At 38.8% G+C, this 26,379-nt stretch overlaps 1 protein-coding gene across 4 annotated transcripts; it reads right to left on the reverse strand.

Annotated features, from left to right (window-relative positions):
• Positions 1-1,194: 1,194 nt before the first annotated feature.
• Positions 1,195-24,991, reverse strand: HEB2 (condensin-2 complex subunit H2-like protein). 4 transcript variants are annotated; one of them, XM_088858562.1, is made up of 12 exons: positions 24,247-24,872; positions 24,032-24,131; positions 17,557-17,660; positions 17,338-17,477; positions 17,177-17,254; positions 16,846-17,095; positions 16,529-16,704; positions 16,266-16,439; positions 16,059-16,139; positions 2,449-2,550; positions 2,188-2,346; positions 1,195-1,781 (listed from the first exon to the last, which is right to left on the reverse strand). In XM_088858562.1, the coding sequence occupies exons 1-12, from the start codon at positions 24,404-24,406 to the stop codon at positions 1,419-1,421; spliced, it is 1,887 nt and encodes a 628-aa protein (XP_088714688.1). In that variant the 5' UTR covers positions 24,407-24,872; the 3' UTR covers positions 1,195-1,418. The 4 variants fall into 4 exon arrangements, with proteins under 4 accessions (XP_088714688.1, XP_088714687.1, XP_088714686.1 ...); XM_088858561.1 differs by having other exon boundaries at positions 17,557-17,663; XM_088858560.1 differs by having other exon boundaries at positions 16,846-17,254; positions 24,247-24,991.
• Between the last annotated feature and the right edge of the window lie 1,388 nt (positions 24,992-26,379).

Genomic DNA, 26,379 nt, shown 5'->3' on the forward strand with positions numbered 1-26,379 from the left:
GCCCACTCCCGCCTACTAGTGGCCCACAACAGTTGACAAGTTTCACAAGATATTTTAATATATGTTACAAAGTCATGCTGATAATGCAAGTAGTCCCAACTCTTTCCAAATATAACTCTTGCATTCCCTCTAGGGAAATCTATAGGCATATCTACCCCAAAGAAAATAGTTACCAAGCTTATAAATATTGAAATGCATAGAAAATTCAATTTTATTTAAAAATACCCATTTCATAAATGTTTAAAATTAAAAAAAAATATCAATTTAAAGATATAACTTGTTTTTCACACTTTAATGGTAGAAAGTACTGCAATATTAACAGCACCTTCAAAATAACATGCATACACTTTCATATCAAAAGTCGAACGCATCATTTAAGAACACCCTGCATTGCTCGATTCAACTCACATAAAATTCATAAGAAATTGGTTCAAAACTAATTTTAAGAAATATGAAATACTTTTAATTTGCATATAATTAATTCCTGCAGATGGAACAAAGGCAAGGCCCACCGCTGTACAATCTAAAATTCAATAAAGCAAACAAAAATGACCACGACCCACTCACAAGGCCATGACCATTGCAGCTGGGCAGATTCAAGATAGCATATCCGAATTGTCCCATTTATCCCATGGCCTTTGGAGCATTAACCAAGCTAATCTATGGAGGAAAATGAACCGGCAAACTATTTAGGGATGCAAGATATTGAAACTAGAAAAGAAATTGTGGATGGCCTGAGAATTAAAAACCTTTGGGAGAGGTTGTTTTGAAAAGCTAATGACTCTCAGGTTGTCAGGCGAGATTATTATGAAAGGTGAAGCTAAAAATGCGGTCATTCGACAAAATAAATTAAATCATTAGAGGGAAAGACTATCATTAAACGAAAAGGAAGTCATTAGGCAAATTGAATTGCTCACTAAATAAGTTAAACCTCAAAAGAAAAATAAATAATGAAAGCACAATTTCAGTTTAAGCCTGCATTAAATTTGAAAGCCTAATCTTAAGTCCTTCCCTGTCATTAATTAGAGAAATGGACTACCACCCATTCGAAGCTGAACCACTAACTTAATTGCCTTCTTACTAGAAAATACAAACAAAATAAAATAATAACAATAATAATAATAATAGAGTAGCATGCAGTGCAGATACTTAGCGAACCAAGACAGAATAATAAAAAGAAAATATACTAAATACTGTAACATAAACAGAACATTATCGAAACACTGGTTTTACATAATAGATGAACCCCACAACTACAATATCAACATTTAAGGGGATCAAAGTAAGCATTCATTGATTAAATCGTAAGCATTCATTGATTAAATGGGTGGGTTACAATGCCTGCTTCTAAGTTAGTATGCTTAAATATTATAGAGAAAATGACGGTTGGAGGTTCAACTAACAGAATGCAGGTCCATCTATTTGGTCAACCTCGATTTTCGCCTTCTTTTACCTTCTGGTGTGCACTTGACTCTTCCAGTGTTAAGAGAAGACTTGGAGTTAGAGTGAGAAAACGTACCAGATGAGGTGACTTCTTGAAAGGATGAACTAGTGAGAGAGGCTTCATTAGCCTGGTTCTGACATCCCTTGCCTAAGGGAGACTTCAATCTCTTCAATGACATGCCGTGCTTTCCAGCGAAGGAAGGGGCCTTATAACTCAGCATTTCCTCATGCTTTTTACTACTACTAAGAAGCCTCACATAGAAGGGATTGGCGGCACTAAAACAAAAAGCTGCACCATTTGATGAAACTTTGTCTAGAACAACGTTCCCATTGTTTACCTGGGAAAGAGAACAGAATGTTACAAATGGGGAAATAAGAGGCAAATTCCTATCCCAGCCAAACTACATGGCACTCCCAAGCTACATCCACAGATCTACTATCTCTTCCAACTGATGGATAGTTAAGGATTAACAGGATTGGGACCACATTTAGAACAGTTGGAGGTGGCTCAGAGTACAATATACCAATGCCTGTCAAACTGAAGTATACTTTCCCAAGCAATGCAACAAAATTGCTACCTGTGCAAGCATTTAACTAGCAGCTATTTAACAAAGGAGGAAATATGGAAAATTTATAATCCAGATGATCATTTAAATGACCTCATTATCCACAAAACTATCAAATTCTTAAGCAAATCGACTGCTAAGATCACTAATTACAGGAAATCACAAAGAAAACAATTACCAGTTGGAGGAGAGCAGAGAAGCTCCTTGCAACCTCATGCTTCTCTTGACCCCCAACAATATCAGTGAAGGGCAAACCACTGTTCCTCTTAGGGTCTAAGGACAGCTTCTCAATAAGTCTCTCACCATAAGCATGGATATCAAAAGGTGGGTGGGAATCCTGAACAGATAAAAGGATAACATCGCTGACTGCTAAGCAATTAGAGTTTTAACATGGGAAAGATAAGAGAGATAAAGAGAGGGGCATGGCTCCCCATTTTACTTGTTCTTCTAAGTTGTGTTCGATCTTCTGTTTCCATGTTGAGACACGGGCAGCCAATTCTGTTTGCTTTTCAGACTCTGCTATACTAGCAAGGAGGGCATCCTAAAATATAATTTTGAGGTCAGATTATCTTTTACGGCTGAAAAACAAATTAGTAGGAAGAAACAACTTTAAATACAACTTGCATGGATGATTTCACACCCATTCACCATGGAAAGTGGCATGATCTCATAAATTAAACAGAAAAAATAGGAAAAGAAAAGAAAAAGCCGGAAGCCAAGGCCCAGCTTTTGACAAAACACACAAACGCATGGCATGCTACACAGATATGGCATGCAGAAGCATATAATATGTGCATAGTTGTACTCCTCTTTACTCAATAGAACAGAATGGTTAACAGTTTCAAAAAAAAAGAAAAAAGTGCATAGCTTACTTTTGAGGGGTTTACATATTATTTTATGAGAATAGACGAGCCATATTCGAACGGATACCAAAAAGACTCAAACTCTTTCTCCAATATTACATCTGATCCAGTATCATCATTATCTTCATCATCATCCAAGCCTTATCCCAATTATTTGTGATCAGTTTCATGAAAAGATATGGCAGAGTTTTACTCCGGCTGCCCAACTTAACACATCCCTCCTCCTTAATCCAGGCTTTGGACCGGTATGACCGGCATGGGACCGGCCATGGTGGAGTTGCCACTTCATCCAATATATATAAAATAAAAGTTAAGAGTGTAAATATTTCCATGGAAATAGTCTTTTTTTATTTTTGCCATGGAATAGGGCAGAAGAATTCCACTTATCCCATGATGAGGGGAAAACAGTACAGAAAATAGAGAGAGAAAAAACAAGCAAAATGAGAGGAAGAGAGAGTGGGAGACAAGCTCTACCACTTAGATTTTCTATTCAAATTTCATTAGTTTCAATTCAAGATTTCACATATATCAAAAAATGGTACGACACAACCCCCTTTATACTTACTTTTTGCCAAATGGTCAACATTTTTTAAAGCCATATAATTTCCATCCAAAAAAAAAATTCTACAACTTCCTAAGACGCTATTAATCATCATACTTATTTTCAAATCTACCATAACTTCCAAACACAGAAGAATCCATAAATTAGCTCTCTTTGACTTCCCTAGACATAAATGACCCTAGAAAATAACAAACACAATAAACACACTGTGGAATAACAAAAATCAGGTGAAATGACACTTTGGGAACCCACACTGCCATATCAACAGTCCAAGTCACTCATAAACTGTCCTACATGGCAACGAGGGCCCACGTTCGCCTACATCAGTCTTCCCATGTGCAAAAGAACTCACCCATGAGTCATATTGGCAACCCTGCAGTGGTCGGTTAGGTCTTGCACATTAAATGTTGGATGCATGCAGATAGGGGCAACTCGAGGGTGTAGGCGTTATCAGTGATCTCTTCAAGATACAGCAGAGTCCATTTTCTTCTCTTTGAGGTTTTTATAGGTTCCCATCAAAAACTCCTCCTTTCGAGGAAGTCCCACACAAGGTCTCCTTCTTTGAAAACATGTTTCCGTCAATGAAACATCCGTCATTGCTTTGTATTTGGCATTAGTAACTTCGAACTTTTTATAGACTTCAAGGAGCTTAACCATACTTTTGGTGAGGTCTTGGGAAGTATGGTTTGGTGGAGTTGAACTGGCCGGAACAAGGTCTAGGTAGTCCATAGGGACCTGCTCATAGACCACCTCAAAAGGAGCCTTGCCCGTCGAATGGTTCACCATCGAGTTGTATGCAAACTCGGCGTGGGGCAGCACGGTCCGACAATTATGGCCTCTTTCCCAACAAATTCCGGAGAAGATTGCAAAGGGTTTGTTTTACCACGTCCATTTGCCTGTTCGTTTGAGGGTGATAGGCACTAATATGATGCAAGTCAGTCTCCAACTTCCTCCACAAGGCTCTCCAAAAACGGCCAAGCAATTCGGTGCCTGGTCCAATGTGATCGTCTTAGGAATGCCATAGCGCTTAACCACTTCATGAAAATAGAGATTAGCAATCTAAGAAGTATCCATGGTTTTCTTCCACGGAGAAAAATGAGCTACTTTAGAGAATTGATCAGCGGCCACAGAAATGGCATCCATGCCATTTTAGGTCCTTGGCAATCCAAGAACAAAATCCATACTCGGATATGGATACCCATGGTGTTCAGGAGAGTAATACACCAGCTAAGTGCATCAGCCACTTGATTAAGTTGCCCGCTCTTGTGCTAATAAAAAGCTATTTTCATGCAAAAAGACAACCCAATTGGCATGCCGGCAACTAAGACTTCCTTAGTTGTTTATGTGCTTCAAGGCTTCATGATCTAAGTTCAAAATGAACACTTTTGGAATAACATAGTGCTGCAGCAAAAGGGCCTGCACTATTGCATACAACTCAAGGTTATAGTTGGAGTAATTTCTCCTTGATTCATTGAGCTTTTTGCTGAGAAGGGAAATTTCTTGGTTGAACAAACCGTCAATGCTCACGTGCAAGGCATTACAATCAGTGTTTTCGAAAAACGGTCTGCCATGTACCTAGGCACACCTGCCGGACCCCATGGCGCACGGCCAAGCATGGGCAACCCCCCGTAGGCACCAGTACCTGGGTGCCCACCCAGGCAGCCTAGGTAGGCACCAAGGGCCATGCCCTACGCCCTTTATTTGTGAATAAAGTGCCCCTAGGGGGCAATTTTGGGTCATTTTTTACCCACATTTTCTTCTTAAAAGGCCTTTGGGGGTATTATAAACCCCTAAAGTCAAAAAAAAAAAAAAACCATTGGAACCAAATCTATTGATTTTGAGATCTCTGCGAATCGAAAAAAGTAAAAAAATAAAAATTCTAAAATTACAAGAAACATCCATCAACTTACTTCTCATTGTTCAAATTTTTTTTCAAGAGATTTGAATATTAATGCGGTGCTTTCTAGCTTGAAAGATATCAAAAACATCGAATAACAAAGATCAAGCTAAAAGGTTAGCTTACACTCAATATTTGAGAATGCTTTTTCAAATTTGGCATGTCTTCATCAGGGTCTAATAGAAGTGGGGATCCAAGATGGAAGTATTGCAAAAACCCGGATAAAATAACAAAAATAAAATAATCTGCAATTCTTGAGGACATATTTCGAATGCCGGGAAAAATAGACTTAAGAAACATCTCACTGGCAGAAGAGGGGATGCTGCCCCACATAAAAAGTTCCTGATTTTGTAAAGAAAGAGATTGATGACTACATAGAAGCTGAAAAAAATTAAAAATTAGTAAAGGAGAAGGATAAATCAGAATTGAAGGCAGGGGTTAGCGTTTTTCAGGATGGAAATAGTGATGAGGATGATCAAGGGGAAAAGGAGGTGCGCCAAGAGGCAGTATCTCAAAGTTCTAGGGGGCGTTTGGGAGGCATTGTATGAATTTTTTTTTTTGTTTTTTTTTTGCACCTAACCCAGAGAGTGCAGTTGAGAAAGGGAAAGACGAGTGGAAGAAGCGACACTAGAAAATCAGTATAAGGAAGATCGAGGTTGGGTAATTCGGTATATCACTAGTTTCTTCTATCATGATGGCATTTCTTTTAATATTGCACACTTAAGCAGCTTCCATACAATGTTGGAAGCAATTTTCCAATTTGGGCCAGGGTCGAAAGGCCCAACCACTTGTGACTTTCAAAGCCACTAATAAAGGAAGTGGAGCACACAAAGGAGCACCTCAAGACCCATAAGGAACGGTGGGCTCAATACGGGATTTCCATAATGACAGGCACATAGAGTGATTGGAGGAGGAGTAGGCATATTATGTTGGTGAATTGTTCCTTAGGTACAATAGTCGAGATCCATTGATGCTTCTGAAGATCTTCATGATGCATATTACATATTCTCTTTTACTGATAAGGCAATTGAGGAGGTTGAGGAGGAGCATGAAATTCAAATGGTCACAAATAATGTACTCCTAATTTGCCTACAGCTTATTCACTTCACCTCGCATATTTTGGACATGTTGCGATGCACATTGCATCGACCTTATGCTTGAGGTATTGTGGGCAGGTATAGTATTAAAGAGACACTTTCGAATGTTAAGGAGGTCACAATCTTCATATACAACCGTACCATTAACCTTAGCATGATGCACAAGTTTACAAAGAAGAAGGAACTAGTGAAGCCTACGATCACTAAATTTGCTACACTGATTACCTGAGTCTTAAGAGCATTTATAGGAAGAGGATCGCATTAAGATCTATGTTCACTTTAGAAGATTGGAATAGGTGTAGGTGGTCCAGAGATCCCAAAGGAAAGAGGGCCTAAGATATTACTCTTTCTAAAGTTTTTTGGCGTGGGGTGAAGCACTCATTGTTAGTATTTCCACCCTTTATCAAGGTCTTACACTTGGTTGATGCTAAAAAGCCCTCTATGGGCTTTATATATGATGCACCAATTTGGGGAATTGTAGATGATAAGTGTGTTTAGCAGCTTCATAGACCATTGCATGCAGACATGGATATTCAGACAAAAGATGCAATCATGAATTTTGAGTGAGTGCCTTGAGAGACTAGTCCCTGCGGTGGAAATCAAAGATAAAATAGCAGGTGATGTACTCATTCTATATAAATGCTCTCTAAAGTCGTTCAGGAAACACATGGCGGTGAGACAAAGAACTAAAACAGATCCCGGTAGATATATTTCATTTGAAAGTTTTCTTTCAAGTTCCTTCATTTAAGTTGTATTTTAAATTCTTCAAAATTCTTTATGAATTATGATAACATTAAATTACAGAGATTGCACCCAAATTGCAGCCCAATGGTGGAGCATACATGAAAGTACTATCCAAACCTCCAGAAATGGCTATTCGCGTTTTGCGTTTAACAACTAGCTCTTCTGGTCGCTAGCGGAATTGGAGTTTGTTTGAAATGGTATATTTAGTTTTTCATGTTTAGTTGTTTACAAGTTCATTTTTCTACAAACACAGAGTACATTAATACCAATTTAAATGGCACAAGTAGATGTAGAAGTAAATTGTACTCCTACATTTTTTTCTTATAGGTGCATACAAAAAGAAGAAATAGGCTTGAGCAGAGGACACTCAATGATTTGGTATTTGTCAAAGAGAATCAAAGGCTTAAGGATAAGTTCAACCAGCAGAAGAAGGACCACATGCCTACAAAGGATAAGGAGAATGCAGTTGAGTGTTTGGACGAAGATCCAGGTACTAAAGAACTCTTCTATAGGATGGGTTTGACCAAGGATGTGGTTGAGGAGGCTTCGGGTCCAGCTTCTGATCCTAGGAGGGCCACTCAAGCAACAACTGTTACTAGTACTTCACAAGGGTGATGAAAACAGAGGAGGCAGATTCTAAGGAAACTGAGAAAGATGAGAAATATGTTGAAGAGGATGACGATTCCGATGATGACGGCCTCAAGTCAGATGGAGATGATAGTGATGAAGTTGATTCTAATTCGTATTGATGACAATTGGAGGAGAAATGAAGATGTCCTCTTGCTACTTTTGTATTTCATCTTTATTGCACCATCTTGGTTTGGACATTTGGATTTTGGAGTTTTTGCCTTTTTGGACTATTGGTTTTTTACTTTTATAAGTTTGTTGAAGACTTGGAGTCCATGTGAGAATGGAACATAGAGCGTCGGAAACTAATACTATCACACATTTGATACTTCTTTTAAGTTTTTTTCACTAAATTTTCCATAATTTAACATGCTAAATGTTCGTATGAAAAAGGTTTGTTACAATATATATAAATGCAAAACATAGAAAGATTAACATAAATATATGCATATATGTGCATTTGGAAAACACATTTATGCATATATCTGTAGAAATTTCACTACAGGATTCTTGAGGTTATGAGCGGCCACTGAGGCGCTGGGCGCTTGGGGCCAAGCTGGGCCACCTAGGGGCCACCGAGCATCTTTTGAAACCTTAATCGCAATCAAGCTCATACACTTTCGAAAAGTCAAGTAATGCAAGTACGGGGTTGTTAAGAGCTTTTCTTTGATTAGCTCAAAGTTCTTGTTGGTTGTCATTGTCCAATGGAATTCACCTCGCTTTGTACACTCCAAAGGGGCAGCAATGGTCCCAACAATTTTTATGAACCGTGATAAAAAGAGGCCAGCCCATGGAAACTCTATACCTCATGGACATTCTGAGGCATTGGCCACTCTTGTCTGAAGTGAATATGAAGTTTTTCCTCATCCACACGAAAACCTGAAGAAGTCAAAAAAAAAAAAAAAAGTCTAGAAAGAGGCAATCTATCATAAAAACACAATTTTGGAGGTGAATCTGGAGTTTTTCACCTATAAGTGTGGTTAGTACTGCCCTTAGATGATTTACATGATCATTTCGATTTGGGGCGTACACAAGTACATCATCAAACTAAACAACAAAAAAATTGCCAATAAAAGGTCGGAGGCTTAGTTCATTTGTGAGGCCGAAGGGAATAACAAGCCACTAAAATAAGCCCTCGCGAGTTCTAAATGCAGTTTTCCACTCATCTCCCAGTTTGATTCAGTATTGATGATATCCACTATTTGGATCAATTTTAGAGAACACTTGGGCTCCACCCAACATGTGTGGCATATCATCGAGCCTAGGGATGGTAAATCGAGAGTTGATGCTAATGTGGTCAATGGCACGATTGTCAATGCACATCCACCATGTCCTAACTTTCTACAGTGTTAACACTGTTGACACCGCACACGGGTGTTTGGGAGCATTTTGTCTCAAATATAATAAACACCAGACTCAAAAATTCACGATTTCCAGAGAAATAAATCCCCAGCACAATACCTCCTCGAATATTGCAAGGACCACTGGTAATGGTTACAGTGAGTAAAAAGCAGCCTTATAATAAATTCTAAGATGAAAATGCCCTTAATATGATGTAAGCAAGATCCTTGCCAAAAAAGGAGAAAGATCTAAGCCAATCATGACCAAACCAGCAATCCAACGGTCCAGAAGGAGGCACAATGAAACTCAGGTAAAACTAGCCCAAAATGAAAATCTAACTGTTGAAACTTTCATCCAAGGTACCCCATGGCTAATCTCCTTAAAATCAGGCCAACATGAGGCCTAATGACGAAGATATGGTCCGGTGAAGTTCAACCGTCCACTTCACAACATTGATCTACAACCAATTTACAAAGCCTCCTCCACATATACATAGATAAATGGTCCGAGAACTTCATGGGTGGAAGGTATCAATATGAAAAGGCCACAGTCCAAATTTGAGCCCAATTCGATGTAGGGCGAAAGAGAGATAACTTCTCAATGCCTTAAACTGCAGGTAGGGTCCACTTGAATCAGGCCAACTGTAAACAAGCAACCCAAGAAATAAGTGGCCAATAAGCTTCAAATTTTTATGAGACAAAGGTGATGATGAGGAAAGCCTTTGGTAAAATTTTAGACAAATTTAATGTCCAAAAGTGCCTCAAAAGGCACCATCTTTAGTGCACTGCAAGGGGACCACACAAAAAAGAAAAACGAACCATATTGTGCCTAGAGTTCATCATCTTCATGGGAATTACAGCAAGCAAAGAAATATTTTGCAAAAAGTCGAAGGCCATATCTCCCAATTCCAGCAGCCAAATGAGCTGCAGCCAAATGAGCCCAAATTTCAATATGTTGCTCCTTGCTACATGGGCTTTTCATCTATGTAAGGATCCATTGGTTTCTCCACTCGGATCAAGGTCAAACCAATCCAAAAAGTTGGAGGTTCATAGAAAGTGATGTGTCTAAGTCCCCATGACCTCCACACTCTAGGAGAAATATCTTTTTGTAGAGAGCTTCCCAACTCAATGTGGGCCGAAATGGCGGAAAAACAATCTAATTTGATGGGTTTTGGTGGTGGATGAAGAAGAAAACCCCCTCCTGGGCAGGTCATCAAAAACTCAAAAGTTTAAGGTCCTTTTGGTCATCTTAAACCCTAGCCCAAATTCCCTTTTTGGTCATCTTAAACCGTAGCCCAAATTCACTTTGAATAATCCACCTCCTTTGCATCACAGTTTTTATTTTCCACCCACCCACTTTTAATATTCCACCCATGGTTTCCCATGTCTACATAAACTCATTTAACTCTCATTTTCATGGGTTGGACATTTGAGATTAAGAGCCAATCTAAGAGAAAGAAAGTGCATACAATTCTCCAAATTACCTTAAGCCTTTCCCACACCACCCAATTTACCATTTAATCTCTTCAAAAATCTCCAAAATACCCTTCAAGTCCAAAAAGAACCCAAAACTTCCCAAGAACTTCTCACTCTTAGGAAGTCCAAAATTCAAAAAAGCTCAACTCTGATAAAGCACCTAAAACTTCCAAACAACTCAAACTTCATAACCTTTCACTTCTAGCCCTTGGCCTCAGAGTGGGTCAGGCAGGTCTTGAGGGTACTCTGGCTGTTCTGGGAAGCGAGGTTCTTCATACGGCTTGAGGGTTGCCCTTGCCAGATATCCTGAAGAGCAGGGGCATCCCCAGTATTCTTTAAACTAGTGGTCTAAGAGGGCCGGCTATGCTGGGCCCAGGAGCAAATGTCCCCACCTTGTACATGCTTTATTTTAAGCAATAAAAAATTGTCACTTTAATTGTGTGCCTTTGGTTACTAGACTTTATCTGAGTTATTGAGTCATTCAAAGCACACACTTGAGTACCTTTTAAAGCGACATATTTTTTGGCAACTCCACCGGGGACCGCTCCACCCCAAACCAAACTTCCTCAAATCCTACCTAACTTAACCCTCGAGTTTATTCAGACCAGAACAATAACCCTCATGGACCACCAGACTTTTATCTTGGTCGGGTCTATCCCTGCCTCCCTTAAATTGGCACAGTCGGAGACCATACGGCCACCATAATCCTCTTCGCTCCCTGCACCCACACTCAAGCTAGCGTCGTTATGATCCTCCTCAGTGTGGGTAGCCATATTGCTCCTTGCGTGGTAGCCATGTTGTCCTTAGTGTGGGTAGCCACACCGCTCCCAACGTGGGTAGCCATGTTGTCCTTAGTGTGGGTAGCCACACTAGTCCCAGCATGAGTAGTCACGCTGCCTCTAACATGGGAACTCACCCTAGCTCCAAGGTGGGTAGTTGTGTGGTCTCCAGCATGGCCACCCACCCTAGCTCCAGGGTGGGTGGCCATGTTGTTTCTAGCATGGGCAGCCAACCTAGCGCCAGGGTGAGTGGATGTGTAGTTTCAAGCATGGGCACCCACCCTAGCCCCAAGGTGGGTGGCTATGTTGTTTTTAGCATAGACACCAACCCTAGCTTCAATGGGTGGATTTGTTGTTTCCAGCATGAGCACCCAGCCAAGCTTCAAGGTGGGTGGACATGTTGTTTCCCAAATCTCCTCTTTAGCCACCATAGCATACACAACTCCACTCTCATTACTTCTTCAAAAAGAATAGACTAGGTAAGAAAGCTACAAAACTCTGCTTGACCAGATTTGGGAGCACTTTCCTCCTTGTTAGGTAGGAGTACCACTTCCACATTTCCCATTCGGAAGTGTAATAGTTTTTGCAAACATCATGTACTATGGCCCTCTAAAATCGTCATGGCCAGCCAAGAAGTATGGGACATACATCCATACATCACACCATACTTCATCCTTATATGTCTTTCCCAAAGAAAAAGAAACAACACAATGCAGAGAGACTTTAACCTTATTGCCTTTCTTGAACCATGAAATGCGAAACGGCTTCATATGCGGCCCACTTCATAACTACCGTCATCGATTATAATGGTGCATACCTTGCCACCGTCTTTGCCTCGGGTCTTAAAAATGCTTCACTGAAGCCAATCTTCACCGATATCATCTTTAGGGTTGGTTAGAGCTAAGCGAATTACCAAGCTTTCTCCCACATCGAGCTCAATCTCTTCATGTACCAGCTCAGACTCTTCATCACAGGTGGGTTCAAAACTTTTCTCAATGAAATCCTCTTCCTCACCGTCTTCAACAAAATTGATTCGTGAAATTAAACTTCCTCCGAAGGCATTCACTCGAAAAGTGACAAGTTTGGCCACACTTAAGCAAGTTATAGGCTTATGGGGGAGCTTAGAGGGCCGATGGAGTGGGGCTGAACCACCACGGCCAGAATTGGGGATCTTAGGAGACTCTTTTACTCCCTTCGTGTTCCCCTACTTTTGGATGTCTCACTCTGAAAAGAGACACAGGTGTCAGTGAACCGTCTAATATTGCCTCGATTAAGTTTCGCCTCTACTTTTGACGCTTATCGATAAGCATCATCAATTTTCCATTGATGATGCATCTCCACCTTATCTCTAATGGCTAGTTGCAAGCCACCAACATACCTAGGAACGAGCTGCTCCTTCATTTTTTGTATGTCATTTCTCACCATGAGCTTCTAAAACATCTCACTGTATCCAGACACACTCCTAGTCTCTTGCCGGAGAATTTGAATTGGGAAAAGAGAACCTATGAATAATATATTAGCAAAAACTTCTCCTTCATCTTAGACCTCATCTTTTCCCAAAAGGCAACCTTAGGCTCCCCTTTTTGAAGGTGAAGCTGCTGGATTTGATTTCACCAAGCCGAGGCATAGCCATGTAATCTAGTGGCTACAAGCTTCACACGAAGCTCCTTCTAGATTTCTTTATAGTCGAAGAACTTCTTGACGACACTAAATCTAAAAATTCTTTGAGATGTAGCTATCCATGGAACTCCAGTATGTCAAATTTAATAGAGTCTCAATCAACTTCATAATTGTTGGAAATGCTTGGGAAGCCGAATCGTTTTAGGAACCGGAATCGCAGAATAGTAGCCGGCTAGAAGATTCTTGTCTTAGGAATCGTTGTCCATACAATAGGAATCGCTAGGAATGAGAATCCTAGTTTTTGAGAATCGTGTTTCAACCGAAATAAATTTAAGCTTCATCCACATATGGAATCGAGATTCTGTCCCCTTGGAATCAAGTTTCCAATATCTATGGAATCAAGTTTCTAATATAGGTGGAACAAAGATATATTGTTGTTTCAAATCGTGATTCTAACATATCTGGAATCAAGTTTCTGAAGTATATGGATCAGAGATCCATGCTAGTTTGAGATCGAGATTTACAATAATATGGACTATGGAATGCCTTTGAATTTGATGACCCCTACCAGAAATCGAGATTTCAATTTTTTGGAGAAGGAAGCCACAAGCACATCTTGAGCCTCATCAACTTTAGAACCTATATTGGGTGTCTCTTATTAGAAGGTTTCCCAAATTTTAAAATGAATGTGTTGACTATTGAACTTACGGTCAGTATGTATAAAAGGCAAGTATTTCTAAATTATGATTTTGGCTTCATTATTATACAGATAATAGGACTATGTCTAAGCATGGTTTTACTTTTAATTGTATATGTTGTATTTACCAGTTATATTTTAAATTTAAAATAAAGGTCATCCAAGGTGGCATAAGTAAAATAATGAAACCCTGCAACCACTAGAAACATTCGAAAGGAAGATTTCTACTCCAATTGACGTGGATTCAAGATTTAATCCTCGTTGAATGCAGGTTCGATATATTTGGGAACGTCTACCCACAATTAATGGGTTCAAGTTTCTAAAGATGTGTTGGATCAAGATTTTGAAATTAAGGAATCGGGTTTCCTTGGTTCCAATAAATGGTTTCTAAAGATGTGTTGAATCGAGATTTCGAAATTAAGAAATCGAGTTTCCTTGATTCCAAAAAAAGGTTTCTAAAGATGTGTCGAATCAAGATTCCGAAATTAAGGAATCGAGTTTCCTTGATTCCAAAAAACAGTGTCCGTTGAGATTCCTTAACAGAAACGCAAAATCGGGTTTCGGAATCGAAAACACGAGGTTGGTGGAGATATTCTGGTAACTATGATCAAATCTAAATATGTCCTCACTCCCCTCCTCACGCCAATGTTGTTGTACGAAGGGCTTAACCTAAGACTCGTTGTTAGAGGAGTCTCAACTAGATTCAAGCACATTTCGAGCATTTAAACACTTAAATTGTGTAGTCAAATGCTCAACTTGGTGACGCAACTCGTCATTTCGCACATTGTTCCAGAAAAAGTTGCACATCCTCCCTACCTCTAGCCCTTCTTTGTGCCATGAAAGAAGACTACTTTCTAAGAAAAGAGGAGGTTCTTTTCCAGGCTCTAATACTTAATGATTAGGGGAAAACAATACAACAAATAGAGAGAGAAAACAACAAGCAAAATGGTAGAGGTGAGAGGAAGTGATAGCGGGAGACAAGATCTAAGATTTTCTATTCAAATTTCATTAGTGTCAATTCAAGCTTTCACATAAATCAAAAAATGGCGCAGCACACCCCCCCTTTAAACTTGCTTTTACCATATGGCCAACATTCTTTAAAGCCCTACAATTCCCATTACAAAAAAAAAAAAAATCTATAACTTCCCAAGACACTATTAGTCATCCCACATTTTCCAAATCTACCACAACTTCCAAACACGAAAGAACCAATACATTAACTCTCTTTGACTTCCCTAGACATTGACCCAAGAAAATTGTGGTTTCAACTTCCAAACACGCAAGAACCAACACATTGTGGTTTCCATTCCCATCACAAACACCACCCCACTAACACCTTCAAAAAGTTAACTCCTAATCTTCTTGAAAAAACAGGTAGGGGCCTGTCTTCCCCACTGAATTACCCAAAAAAAGCAAAAACTCTCTCTGACTTCCCTAGACATTAATGACCCTAGAAAATACAAATCTCTTTGACTTCCCTAGACATTAATGACCCTAGAAAATACAAATCATACTAACAAATTTTGGGATAACAAAATTAATGTAAAATGACACACTTGGGGAACCCACACTGCCAAGTCACTCACAAACTGCCTTACATGGCAATCAGGGCCCATGCTAGCCTACATCATCCCACCTATCCAACAGTTGTTTTCTGAGTTTCGAACCTCATCACCCTTTAAATCTGTTTTGCAAGGTCCATTCTTCATGTTATTAAGCTTGTTCTTGCACCAATTTACTATGCCTAGCATTAGCAGTGTAAATAAAAATGCATAGTGGAAAAAAGCAAAGTGCAGTCCCCTGGCATAGCTCCAAAGCGCTTTCCCATGGTGTAGGTCAAACTAACAGTGCGACATGTGAGCTTTCGACGAATTAGAATGAATGTAATAAGAGCTAAAAAAATCATTGTAATAACCATGCCTTCAGTTTTTTTCATTATTGGTTAAGACGAGAAGAACCAGGCATGCAACCGGCACAGGACCTCAGTTCAACCAATCAGCATGATGATGTAAAACACAAATCACAAGTGAAGATGGTTTTTCAAACCAAAATAACACTTGAGTCATTGAAAACAAAGTAGGATTTTGACAATCTGTATATAAAATATTCAGACTCAAGACTACCAGTCACATAAAAGAAACTTCAATCTTCGTAATATTTTCATGCACTTTCTAAAAGGCATATATACTAGAAAGTAGCAAGTATATAATAGAAAAGACACATAGCAATAAACTTATTATGGCCTTAATGAGACTGCATATGCAAAACTTATGTAGCAAGAATAATTAATTTAATTTAATTTAATTCATCCAAAAAAGATTAATTAATTTAATTGTATTAAGCATACCAGATGTGCACGGCACAGATCTTCAAGACTAGCATGAGCATTTAGATCTTTGTCCACAAAAGCATCGCCACCAACACTTTCCTGTAGTTGACGTACATAAATATTTACCAATCTTTCAAACTTTCCAAAATCCAGTTCAGAGTTCATAGCAGTAACTTCCAACAAAAAATAATTAAATTCAACCTGACAAACTAAGACTGAACCCACCTGTTCAGGTTGCAAAGGAGCTTCATTTTCCTTATAATTATCATTCGGCAAGTCAATGTCAGCGTCCTCAAAATCATCAAAGCCATTCTCAAATTTAAAATCCTCATTTTCATTCACAGGATCACCATGAATACCACAATTTCCATTACTAGCAGAAACTAGGGTTTGCCTTAGCTGCAATGACAAAACAATATCTCCTTCACATGAAACAATAGATGTTATATTGAATATCCAAACTGAAGACACGAAAAGCAAAAACAAACCTTCTCAAATGGTGGAGGAGAGTGAGATGCTGGTGTATTTTTCAAAGCATTGGTCAGTGCTTCCAATGCTTCTGCAAACTCTGGGCTTATTGTTCCATGCAATTTTGCCACAGGAAACTGCAATGATATAGAGTACTCTTCAGTGTGCCTCACTCTCCGAGCTCTAACAAAGTTCCCTGGGCAATATGAATAACAGTGATTTATTCCAATAATAACACAAACAAAATATACTACATTAGATAACAGAGTGGAAGGCTGAAGCTATATTCATTATTTTAATTGATAATTAGTGAGAAATATTGAGTATTTTAAGTCACCTTTTTTAAAGGGCTTTACTTTCAAAGTACCAGGTTCATGGGGATTCAAAGGCTTCCAAGGATCATCATCAGAATCTTCTCCAACGTCGTCTTCATCAAATAGGTCTCCTCCAAAAAACGTATTATCCTCAGGAAGGTCCTGGCCATGAGGTGACTTATTATTACTATCAACGCGACTAGCATTTGGATCAATATCCTGACTTTTTCCAAGACCTGATTTCTGGGCCGATGCAGATCTCCGAGATGGAGACTGGAAAAAACTTCTTCGAGATTTAGACCTCAGTGAGCTGCCTGCGCTAACAGAAGTGTTCCCTAATGTAGACTTATTCACCTTTAAGAAGCAATCGATCGATTCGGCATCACAAGGATCTAGTAAAAGAAAATCCCTGTGAAGACTACTCGTGGCTATCTGCATTCATGAATATAAATTGATTTCAAAAAATTTCACACGAGTCTGTTTCTTTAATGGGTTCTATAATACAATTATCTTACCTGATACGAAGTTAGATCCCCTGAATCTCCGATATCAAGATGATCGCCTTCTAGTACAAGCAAGCTTGCAGGGGGCTTCACGAAATGGCTCAACTGATCATCTTTACTTATATCTTCATCCAAGTTTATGTTAGCTTCCACTGCCAATAAAATAAAGCTGTCAATATGCAATAAAGGATTAAACCCATCAAATATAGATATCATTCCAGAAAATTTTACCTGGCACATCATCTAGGCTTAAAAATTCCTCATTCTCATCATCAACAATTGCATCAGCATCACTTCCATCAGGATGGATCGATGACTTTTCCTGTTGATCCTGCCTGCTAAATATAATGATCAAAATAGGAACAGAACACATTAAAATGAAATCCAAATAGTTAACAAAAGCGTTTATAAGTATATATTACAGGACACTAAGCACAAAAATATCACAACAAATTTAGATAATTACTACGATAGGTCGCTTCCCTAAGTCATAAAGGAGAACAAATTATCAATGACCAAACAAATCCTCACATTATAACTAAGTTCTCAAATGGAAATAACTCTAAAGCTAAATCTTCATAGATTTACATTACTAAGGAATAAGGAAGAACTCCATACCGTTATAAAGAAGACAAAATTTACCCACCAATATAAAATTGCTCTAATCACACTTGAGTTGAGTCCTACTCCAACCAGATTTGAGAAAATAGAAGCATGTTTCATCACAATAAAAAATTCAACCAAAATAAGACTTGTAGCAACTGTTGCACATGAAATGCTATTTTACGAAAGCTGACATCACAATCAAATAGATACTCATCAAAAAAACTGAATAAATTACACCTAGGATAACTATAGACTACGAAACAAAGACACATATTGGCGATGTTTCAGCTTCTTCGACACCAACACGTTGCAACAAATCAAACATGCCCCTTCACACCCAGGGCTGCCATAAAGTTTTAGTATACTAAAATTTTTGCGGCGTAAGAAAAGAAGACATGTCTTGAAATTTTGCATTGCAAAACGTGGTTCAGTCCGATGATACATGTATTTCAGAGATATTTGTTTAAATTATTTTAACAGATGCGAACATAGGTGACCAGTGAATGAAAATTCGCCGCCTAGGCGGCTTGGTCGACAAACCGCCTAGGCGTAGCCTAGCCAGTGGGGTTTGGGCAAGCATGCCTAAGGCGGGCGCCTAGGCGATCTAAAAAAAATCAAATCCACCCAAATAAAAATAAGGTTTGGTATTGCCCTTCTCTCTCTCTCTCTCTCTCTCTCTCTCTCTCTCTCTCTCTCTCTCTCTCTCCATATCCTCCAAGTATTCAAGACCTCTCTCTCACAAATACAGATCTAAAAGAAAAAAAATGATGATCTTTAAGAATTTCATACAAGACCTCACGCACACATATACACACATACACATTAATAAAACACACACACCAATGTTTCAAAAAGCGCAAGGCAGCACCTAGGAGGTCGGGGAGGTCCAGGTTGCCCAGCACCCAGGTGGGCACCCAGGTGGGCACCCAGAACCTGGGCGGCCCAATAGAAATTTTTTTTTTAGGTTTTCTCTCTATAAAGCCTCTAATGGGTTTTAGGTTTCAAATTAACCTAAAACCCACAATTTTGCCCCTTTAGTATTAAAAAATGACCCAAAAATACCCTCAAGGAGCCGCATTTCCTCTCCTGGGTGGGGTGCAGGCCCTAGACGGTTTCAGGCGGCACCCAGGGATATCCGCCTAAGCGGCTACCCAGGCGCTGGGTGGTCCGCTTTTTTGAAACAGTGACACACACACACAAAACAACATATGGCCAATGTTCGAAAATTCGCCGCCCGACTGCCTAGGCTAAAAAAATTTAAAAACGCCTAAGCACAATCTAGGCAAGGGCATTATGCGTTTTGCTTCTAGGAGCCCGCCTGGGCACTATTGTTTGGGCGCCCGCCTAGGCGGCACCTCGCGACAACTTGCGAACGGCGGAAAAAAACCCTCGGGTGAGGAAGTATTTTAAGCCCCCAATAGAAAATTTGTGGCCTTTAGGGTGAGAAAAATCCCTCACAAACCACTCTTTTGTGATTTACTAAAAGATCGATAAATTTTTTTATTTTTTCGATTTCTTCCCAAAACAGGCAATAGTTTGTGAGTGGATTTGGAGCTTCTAATAGTTGATTTTGAGAACTTTTGGTGACCCAATAGACGAGGTTTGCACCGACATCGATTTGATTTTGATATTTTTAAAGTATTGTCATATTTGAAAGAGGGTTTTAATTTTATTTTGCTACAACATATTATGTTATGAATCATGTGTTTTTTCTTTTACTTTTTGTTTTTTTAAGATATATTTACATATTTGTAGTTAAAAAATTGCTTTTCTTGGTGATTTATTGATTTTTTTCTCACTTGGACTATGAAATTGAGCATATATCGCATTCTTTTATAAATAATTGATTCCTTTTTTTGTACATTGTGTCTTATTTTGATATTCTATTTTTTTTGTTTTAGTTTATTTGATAAATAATTGAGTATATGATATCTTAATGGGTTAAGTCTTATGTGAAAGTGAAACTAAAGCCTTAAAATGTCTTATATATTCAACTATTCATTTAAGTCTTATTGTAAAGTAATAGTTAGTGTCTTAGTGACTTAATTCTTTAATCTTATGTATTTTACAAGTTTGTTGATTAGGTGATTGACTAATTACATTGATTGATACTCGATCAATTATTATTCATTGAGGATAATGGCTTCTAATGCATCAAGTAGACCAACTAATCTAGGTTGGAAGTATGGAACTTGTCCAAATCCTCTTGACAAGAATAAAATCGAGTGTAAGTTTTGCAAAAACTGTTATAATGACGGCATCAACTGATTGAAGAAGCATTTAGCCGGTATTAAAGGGGATGTGGAGTCATGCACTCTAGTACCTGCTGAGGTCAAGAGACAGATGCTAGAGAACTTGGAGGGGGTGAGAGCCAAAAAACATGAGGTGACATTAACACGAGATCAATACGTAGGGGCTGTAAATATAAGTGGAGATCAAAGAGAGGAAGAAGACATCTACACTGAGGTTGGCTTTTCTAGTAAGCCAAGAACAAGGGAGCCTATGTATGTTTTCTTAACTCACCCTGATCCTGAGGTACTACCACGAGAAAGGTGTTAGACAAGCTTAGAGACAGCTATGAAGAAGGACCAAAAAGAAAGGGTAATCCAATTTCTGGGGATGTGGATGTTCCAAGCAGGCATTTATTTTAATGCCGCTAACTTGAGTAGCTTCCAAGCTATGTTGAGAGCAGTGGGCCAGTTTCGACCAGGGTTGAGTGCTCCAACTGCTTATGAGCTTAAAGGACCAGTACTCATGAAAGAAGTGGAGCCAATGAACAACTACTTGAAGACCCACACTGATGCGTGGGGTGTATATGGTTGCACAGTAATGACCGATGGCCGGAGTGATAAGAGACATAGAAACATCATGAATTTGATTGGTGAATTGTCCATTAGGGACAATGTTCAAGACGTTTATTGATGCTTCAGACAAGTCCCATGATGCACAGTTCATTTTTAATTTGGTGGACCAATGTATAGAAGAGATAGGGGAGGATAAAGTGGTCCAAGTTGTGACCAATATGTACTCTACTAATATAGCGGCCGCTAGATTATGATGGATAAGAGGCCACATATTTTCTAGTCCCCTTGTGCAGCACATTGCATAGACCTCATGCTCGAAGTCATTGGTAAGAGGAAGACATTCAAGACAACCATCGAAAGGCAAAGAAAGTCACAGTTTATTTGTACAGTCATACTCAGGTATACATTTTAGTACTATACTAGTTTTTTTAGTTATTTGTTACTTATTTTGAGTATTTTTAATGCATTGATTTATTGAGGGTAATTTACTTAACTTACGAAATTCTACGTTGGTCAGGTCTTAGCCATGATGAGAAAGTTTACTGAGGACTGAGAGTTGGTGAGGCCTGGGGTGACTAGATTTGCCACCTCGTACTTATCCTTGCAATCTTTATATGAACAAAAGGGCAAATTGAGGTCCATGTTTGTATTTGAGGATTGGACCAAGTCCAAGTGGTGCAAGAAAGCTGATGGAAGAGTTGTTTACATTATCATGGACTCAAGATTTTGGAACCATGTCCATTATGCCTTGTTAGTCTTTCACCCTTTGGTAAAGGTTCTCAAGTTGGTTGATGCTGAGAAGAAACCTACTATGGGGCACATCTATAAAGCCATGCAGGATGCGAAGGAAGAAATAAAGAGATGGTTGGGGGATGAAAAGAGGAATGGGCCGTTTTTGAAGATTATTAAAGACAAATGGAACTCCTTGCTTGTTAGGCCCCTACACTTAGCAAGATACTACCTCAACTGCTCACTTTTATACCGATGTTGAAGTACATAGCAGGCCTAAGTTCAGGGATGCTTTCAACCAGTGCAATGTGAAGCTCAACCCTGATCCTGACATGCAGGATAAGGCAATGATGGAGTTAGATTTGTATAAGCTCGCTACTAGATCTCTTGGTAAGGAGGTGGCAATCAAGCAAAGATCCAAGATCTCTCTTGGTAAGTTTAGAACTTCTTCAATTTGATTTTATAATTTGAGTATTTAATTTCAATTAACCAGATGGCCAGTTACCTAATTTACTAAATTACTATATTCATAATTTTACATTTACAAGAAATAGGTGCATGGTGGATGGGCCATGGTGGAAGCACCCTTCATTTGAGACAGATGGCCATGAAAATACTGAATCTGACTTGCAGCTCTTCTGGATGTGAACGCAACTTCAGCACCTTTGAAATGGTAATATTACTTATTAAGTTAATGTCATGCATACTTACTAGTAGACTAGTTAGTAGTTAGTAAGTTAGTAACTAAGTGAATTTTTTTTCTATTAGGTGCATACAAAGAAGAGGAACAGACTAGAGCAAAAACGACTGAACGACCTAGTCTTTGTTCAGTATAATCAGAAGTTACAAGAGCACCATCATCAGCTAGAACACAATCAAAGGGAGGCTATTGAAGCTTTTGATATTGATGACACATGCGAGTGGATGGTCGATGCCAGTGATGATGAGGTTTTCCCTGGAGAGGCTTGACCTGGGGCCAGGTTCGTGAGGATGCTGGGACAACAATACCCCTTGCGCACACCACTCGTGCTCAAACTTAGAGTCAGAGCCAAAGGAAGGGGAAGGGGAACGAGAAGGAGAAGGCAATGACGAAGAAGAGGAAGAGGGCATTGACATTAAGAGATGATAATGAAGAGGAAAAAGTAGATTCAGAGGAGACGAGGGATGACGCTCAATATGTTGAGGAGGGCAATGACTCTGATGTCGATGGCATGGTAACAATACCATCATCAGATGCTCCTCACGATCCAATTGAACACCCTGAGTGGTGACGCCGCTGATGCCATAGAGTTGTTTGGTTAATGAATGATGACTTGATGTATTCGTTTTTGATTTTGCCTTGTTGACTTGTGTATAACTGTAGCGTTGATTTGATTCTAGTATGGACTTCTAGTTTCCTACAATGACATTTGAGATTTCAAGCATTTTAATGTCTTACAACTTACAAGTTACAATCTCTTTGAGACTCGTATGATAGCTTCATCCGTAAATATGTAATGTGATTGTACTCATTGTAGTAATGTATTGTTGTCCTATTATGTTTTCACCTATTTCATGATCATGAGGAGTTTGGGGCTCTAAAATTGCCCTAAAAACTCCCTAAGGCTATAAACCATGCTGTAAGAACTCCCCTGTTTTTTATGTTTAGGGTGGGTGGGTGGGTGGGTGGGTGGGTGGGTGGGGGTTTGATTTTGGTGAGGGCACCTTGTCCCTAGGCGCCCACCTAGGCGGCTAGGCACCCAAACCGCCTAGACACCCGAATCCGTTTTTTTTAACATTGCACATGGCCTCATCCCAACCCCCTTCCCTTAGGGCCGCCCAGGTATCTGGGCACCCACCTTGGCGCCTAGGCGGTCGTATCCGCCTTCTTGAAAATTGGAGGTGACACACCGCCTCTTATTTATTGTACATATATGTTGTGCATGAAAATTGGAGGTGACACACCGCCTCTTATTTATTGTACATATATGTTGTGCAGGGAACATTTTTGTAAGTTCCATGTTGAACAATGTGTGTTTAAAATGTTGCTCTCATAACAAGTGGCCCTAAGATAAACTTGCAGAGACTTAGGTTCAAGCCTGAGTGTTAAACGCTAAGGTTAGAGAGTTTGGGCCATCAAAACTAAATATAGATTAGCCACCGAGTGCACTGTTAACTTGGTATTTGGCATTCATATGCAAACCATAATCTATTAACTTTATTTCATTTTACTAAGTTACAACTTGAAACTTGGCTCTGTTTAACAGGACAAGGAAGAGAGACACACGCAATTCAGCACAACCAGAATCCCAAAACAAAGTTACAAATACACCAACTAAAAGTTATGAATAGATGACAAAATGTCTGTCAATATGATATCCTATAGAGTAATTAAACACTTTAAATTTTAAAAAAATGCAAGTTCTTAGGAGACATTATGCAAAATTCAGTTCATTGCGTTTGAGTATCTATAGAACTCGCAAAGTCAGTGATAAGATGAACATCAACAAGAAGACTCGTTCTCACTAAGCACATAACCAACCTAACAAACTAAAGGTAGAGACCAAGATCAAAGGAATTCAACCAACCTTTTCTGAGAGATAAACTCTAAGGCATGTAAGACCAGAGAATATAGGTATTCAACCTTTCTACTGTAAATCTGTATAGAACCCTGAAGCAATAGAGCAGCTGCAAAAAACCAAGAACAATAAGCACTCAAAAACCCAAAGGATTCAAAAAAAGAACAAAGGGACAAGCATTACAGATTTCAAAGGGAGAAACGTGAATGATAAGAGAGAAGAACCTTCTGCAAAGTTTATAGGAACATGGCCATTGGCCAAATCAGGGCCCAAACAGATCTCAAGCAAATATTCTTCAAGCTGTTTTGCCACATCAAGAGCCCAGTTCGATTCCAAGTCTCGATTAGGCTGCAAAAACTGGAACCTACGCTCATTCTCGTCCATTCTCAGCAACTGTAATTGAAACGCCCATTACCAGAGGACAGAGAAAACCCTAGGTCCAAATCCCTGTACCAGGGGGAAACCTAGGTCGGACTGTTTGGGCAAATCATCCATTGGAAGATAGACAATGGAACCATTAGAAGAAAAAAAACACTTGGCCAGAGGGGAAACTCTAGATCGAGAAAGCAGGCGAGGTGCATGGAACGAAAGTCCTTTGAGATTTGATTGGTCTTGAGAGCTCGGGAAAAGGAATACCGCTCACCTCTTCTCTTTCTCAGAGAGAAATAGCTCTTGCAGGAGCAACGAAGAGAGGATAAAATCTACAGAGAGAGAGAGCGTGTGTCTCCGTGTTTTCAAATAAACCGCTTTCTGGCCTTGTTCCCGCTCTACCTCACACTCGACATTGGACTGCCATGGACTGCGGAAAAGTAGTTGCGTATTTACGAGTTTACCATCAGTGAGTATTCAAATGCCTTTCAATTTTCAAATAACTTCGAGTCACGACCATCCAACACGGTTTGTGTGCGCCACTCATATGTAGAAATGCGTCCCCTTTTAATAACAATATTTTTTAAAAAAAATTTGACTCTGATTTTTAAGGAATATATAATGGACTATATTACCATGCGGCCAAGCCTGGACATATAGAAATATAGACTTGACAATAAATATATTTTTGAAATATAATTTGATTCTAATTTCTAGAGAATATATATTTCACATGGAGATCATGAATGTGAAAAAATAAATCAATTTTAAAAATTAAAAATAATAATTGTATTAAAAAATATTTGGACCGTTAGTTACAATTATTTTTAGATGGACTACCTATTTGCATCCATCTTTAAGATGGATGCTTTATACCTCTGGATTGTATATTGTACAAAAGCGGTCCAGCCTGCATGAAACAATTGTTCAAATATAATTCCTAATATGAAGATTATTAATATGTAAAAAAATAAAAAATAAAAATGGTATGTTTTAGAATAAAATATTTGAACTTGAATCATTGATTATTTGTGTTTTTTTTTTTTGGAGGGACCATTATTTATATCCATCTTTGGATGGATGGTTTATGCATTAAGGGATGCAAATGTAAGAATGCGTCCACAGACGCATGAATTACTTTTTAGTAATTATCAAAGGTCAATCGTTTCATGTGAGCTAGTCTGTATGGAACCTCCACTGGTAGTTTGAGCGCGCTTGCCCGCCTAAACACGTGTCATCTAATGGCAAAAATGAGAACAACGTGGGTATGAATTCGGTTCTGGGCCGTACAAATAGTGAAAAAAAAAATGAGATTATTGGTAAAGGGCGGTAACAATCAGTCTCATTGATTTGAGGCGAGTCAGGAAGTCCGATAAATGTTTTTTGAAATTTTGTGTCATCCACCCATTTTAAAATTTAAGAGATAAAAATGATGGTGACCTCCGTATACATTAGATAAATGGTCTCTTTGTATACAATTCCAATAAAAACGAACTATGAGTGCCAAAAAAATTTGGAAGAAAATGTGATTTATTTCATCTTGGCCTCAAAAACTACACTTGGAATATGTATTATTTTACGGTGAATTTACATGGACGGGATTAGTAAAAAAAGTGAATTACAAGTAAAATAAATTAAATATTATGTTGATACTATAATTAATTAAGGAAAAGCCTTTCATATGCCACCTACTCTCACATAGCACTCATGTCTGAATGGATGGCTAGGATACCTTTACCCATAACATCACAAGTAAATACCTGACCAGTTGATTAAGATCTGACGTCTTAAAGTGTTATATATTTATTTTTTACAAAACATATTAATATGAATTTTGGTACATGTCATCATCTCAATGGGCTGCATTGAAAAAATATTTTCAAAAAAATAAATTGACCAAATTGCCCCTGAAACTTTCAGGGGTATTATGGTCGCTTCAATTTTTAGGAATATATTTTTACATTTTTTGTAGGTACAATTCTATGAGA

Source organism: Amborella trichopoda, chromosome 2, assembly GCF_054954075.1.
Source record: "Amborella trichopoda isolate Santa Cruz 75 chromosome 2, AtrichopodaSantaCruz75HAP2 v2.0, whole genome shotgun sequence".
Taxonomy (NCBI): domain Eukaryota; kingdom Viridiplantae; phylum Streptophyta; class Magnoliopsida; order Amborellales; family Amborellaceae; genus Amborella; species Amborella trichopoda.

Coding starts and splice junctions, on each gene's coding strand:
- HEB2 (XM_020665432.2), bottom strand. CDS start 24,406: ATGGACGAGAATGAGCGTAGGTTCCAGTTTTTGCAGCCTAATCGAGAC. Junction 16,705..16,845: donor AGTAAAGCCCTTTAAAAAAG/GTGACTTAAAAT, acceptor CATATTGCCCAG/GGAACTTTGTTAGAGCTCGG. Junction 2,347..2,448: donor AACACAACTTAGAAGAACAA/GTAAAATGGGGA, acceptor TTATCTGTTCAG/GATTCCCACCCACCTTTTGA.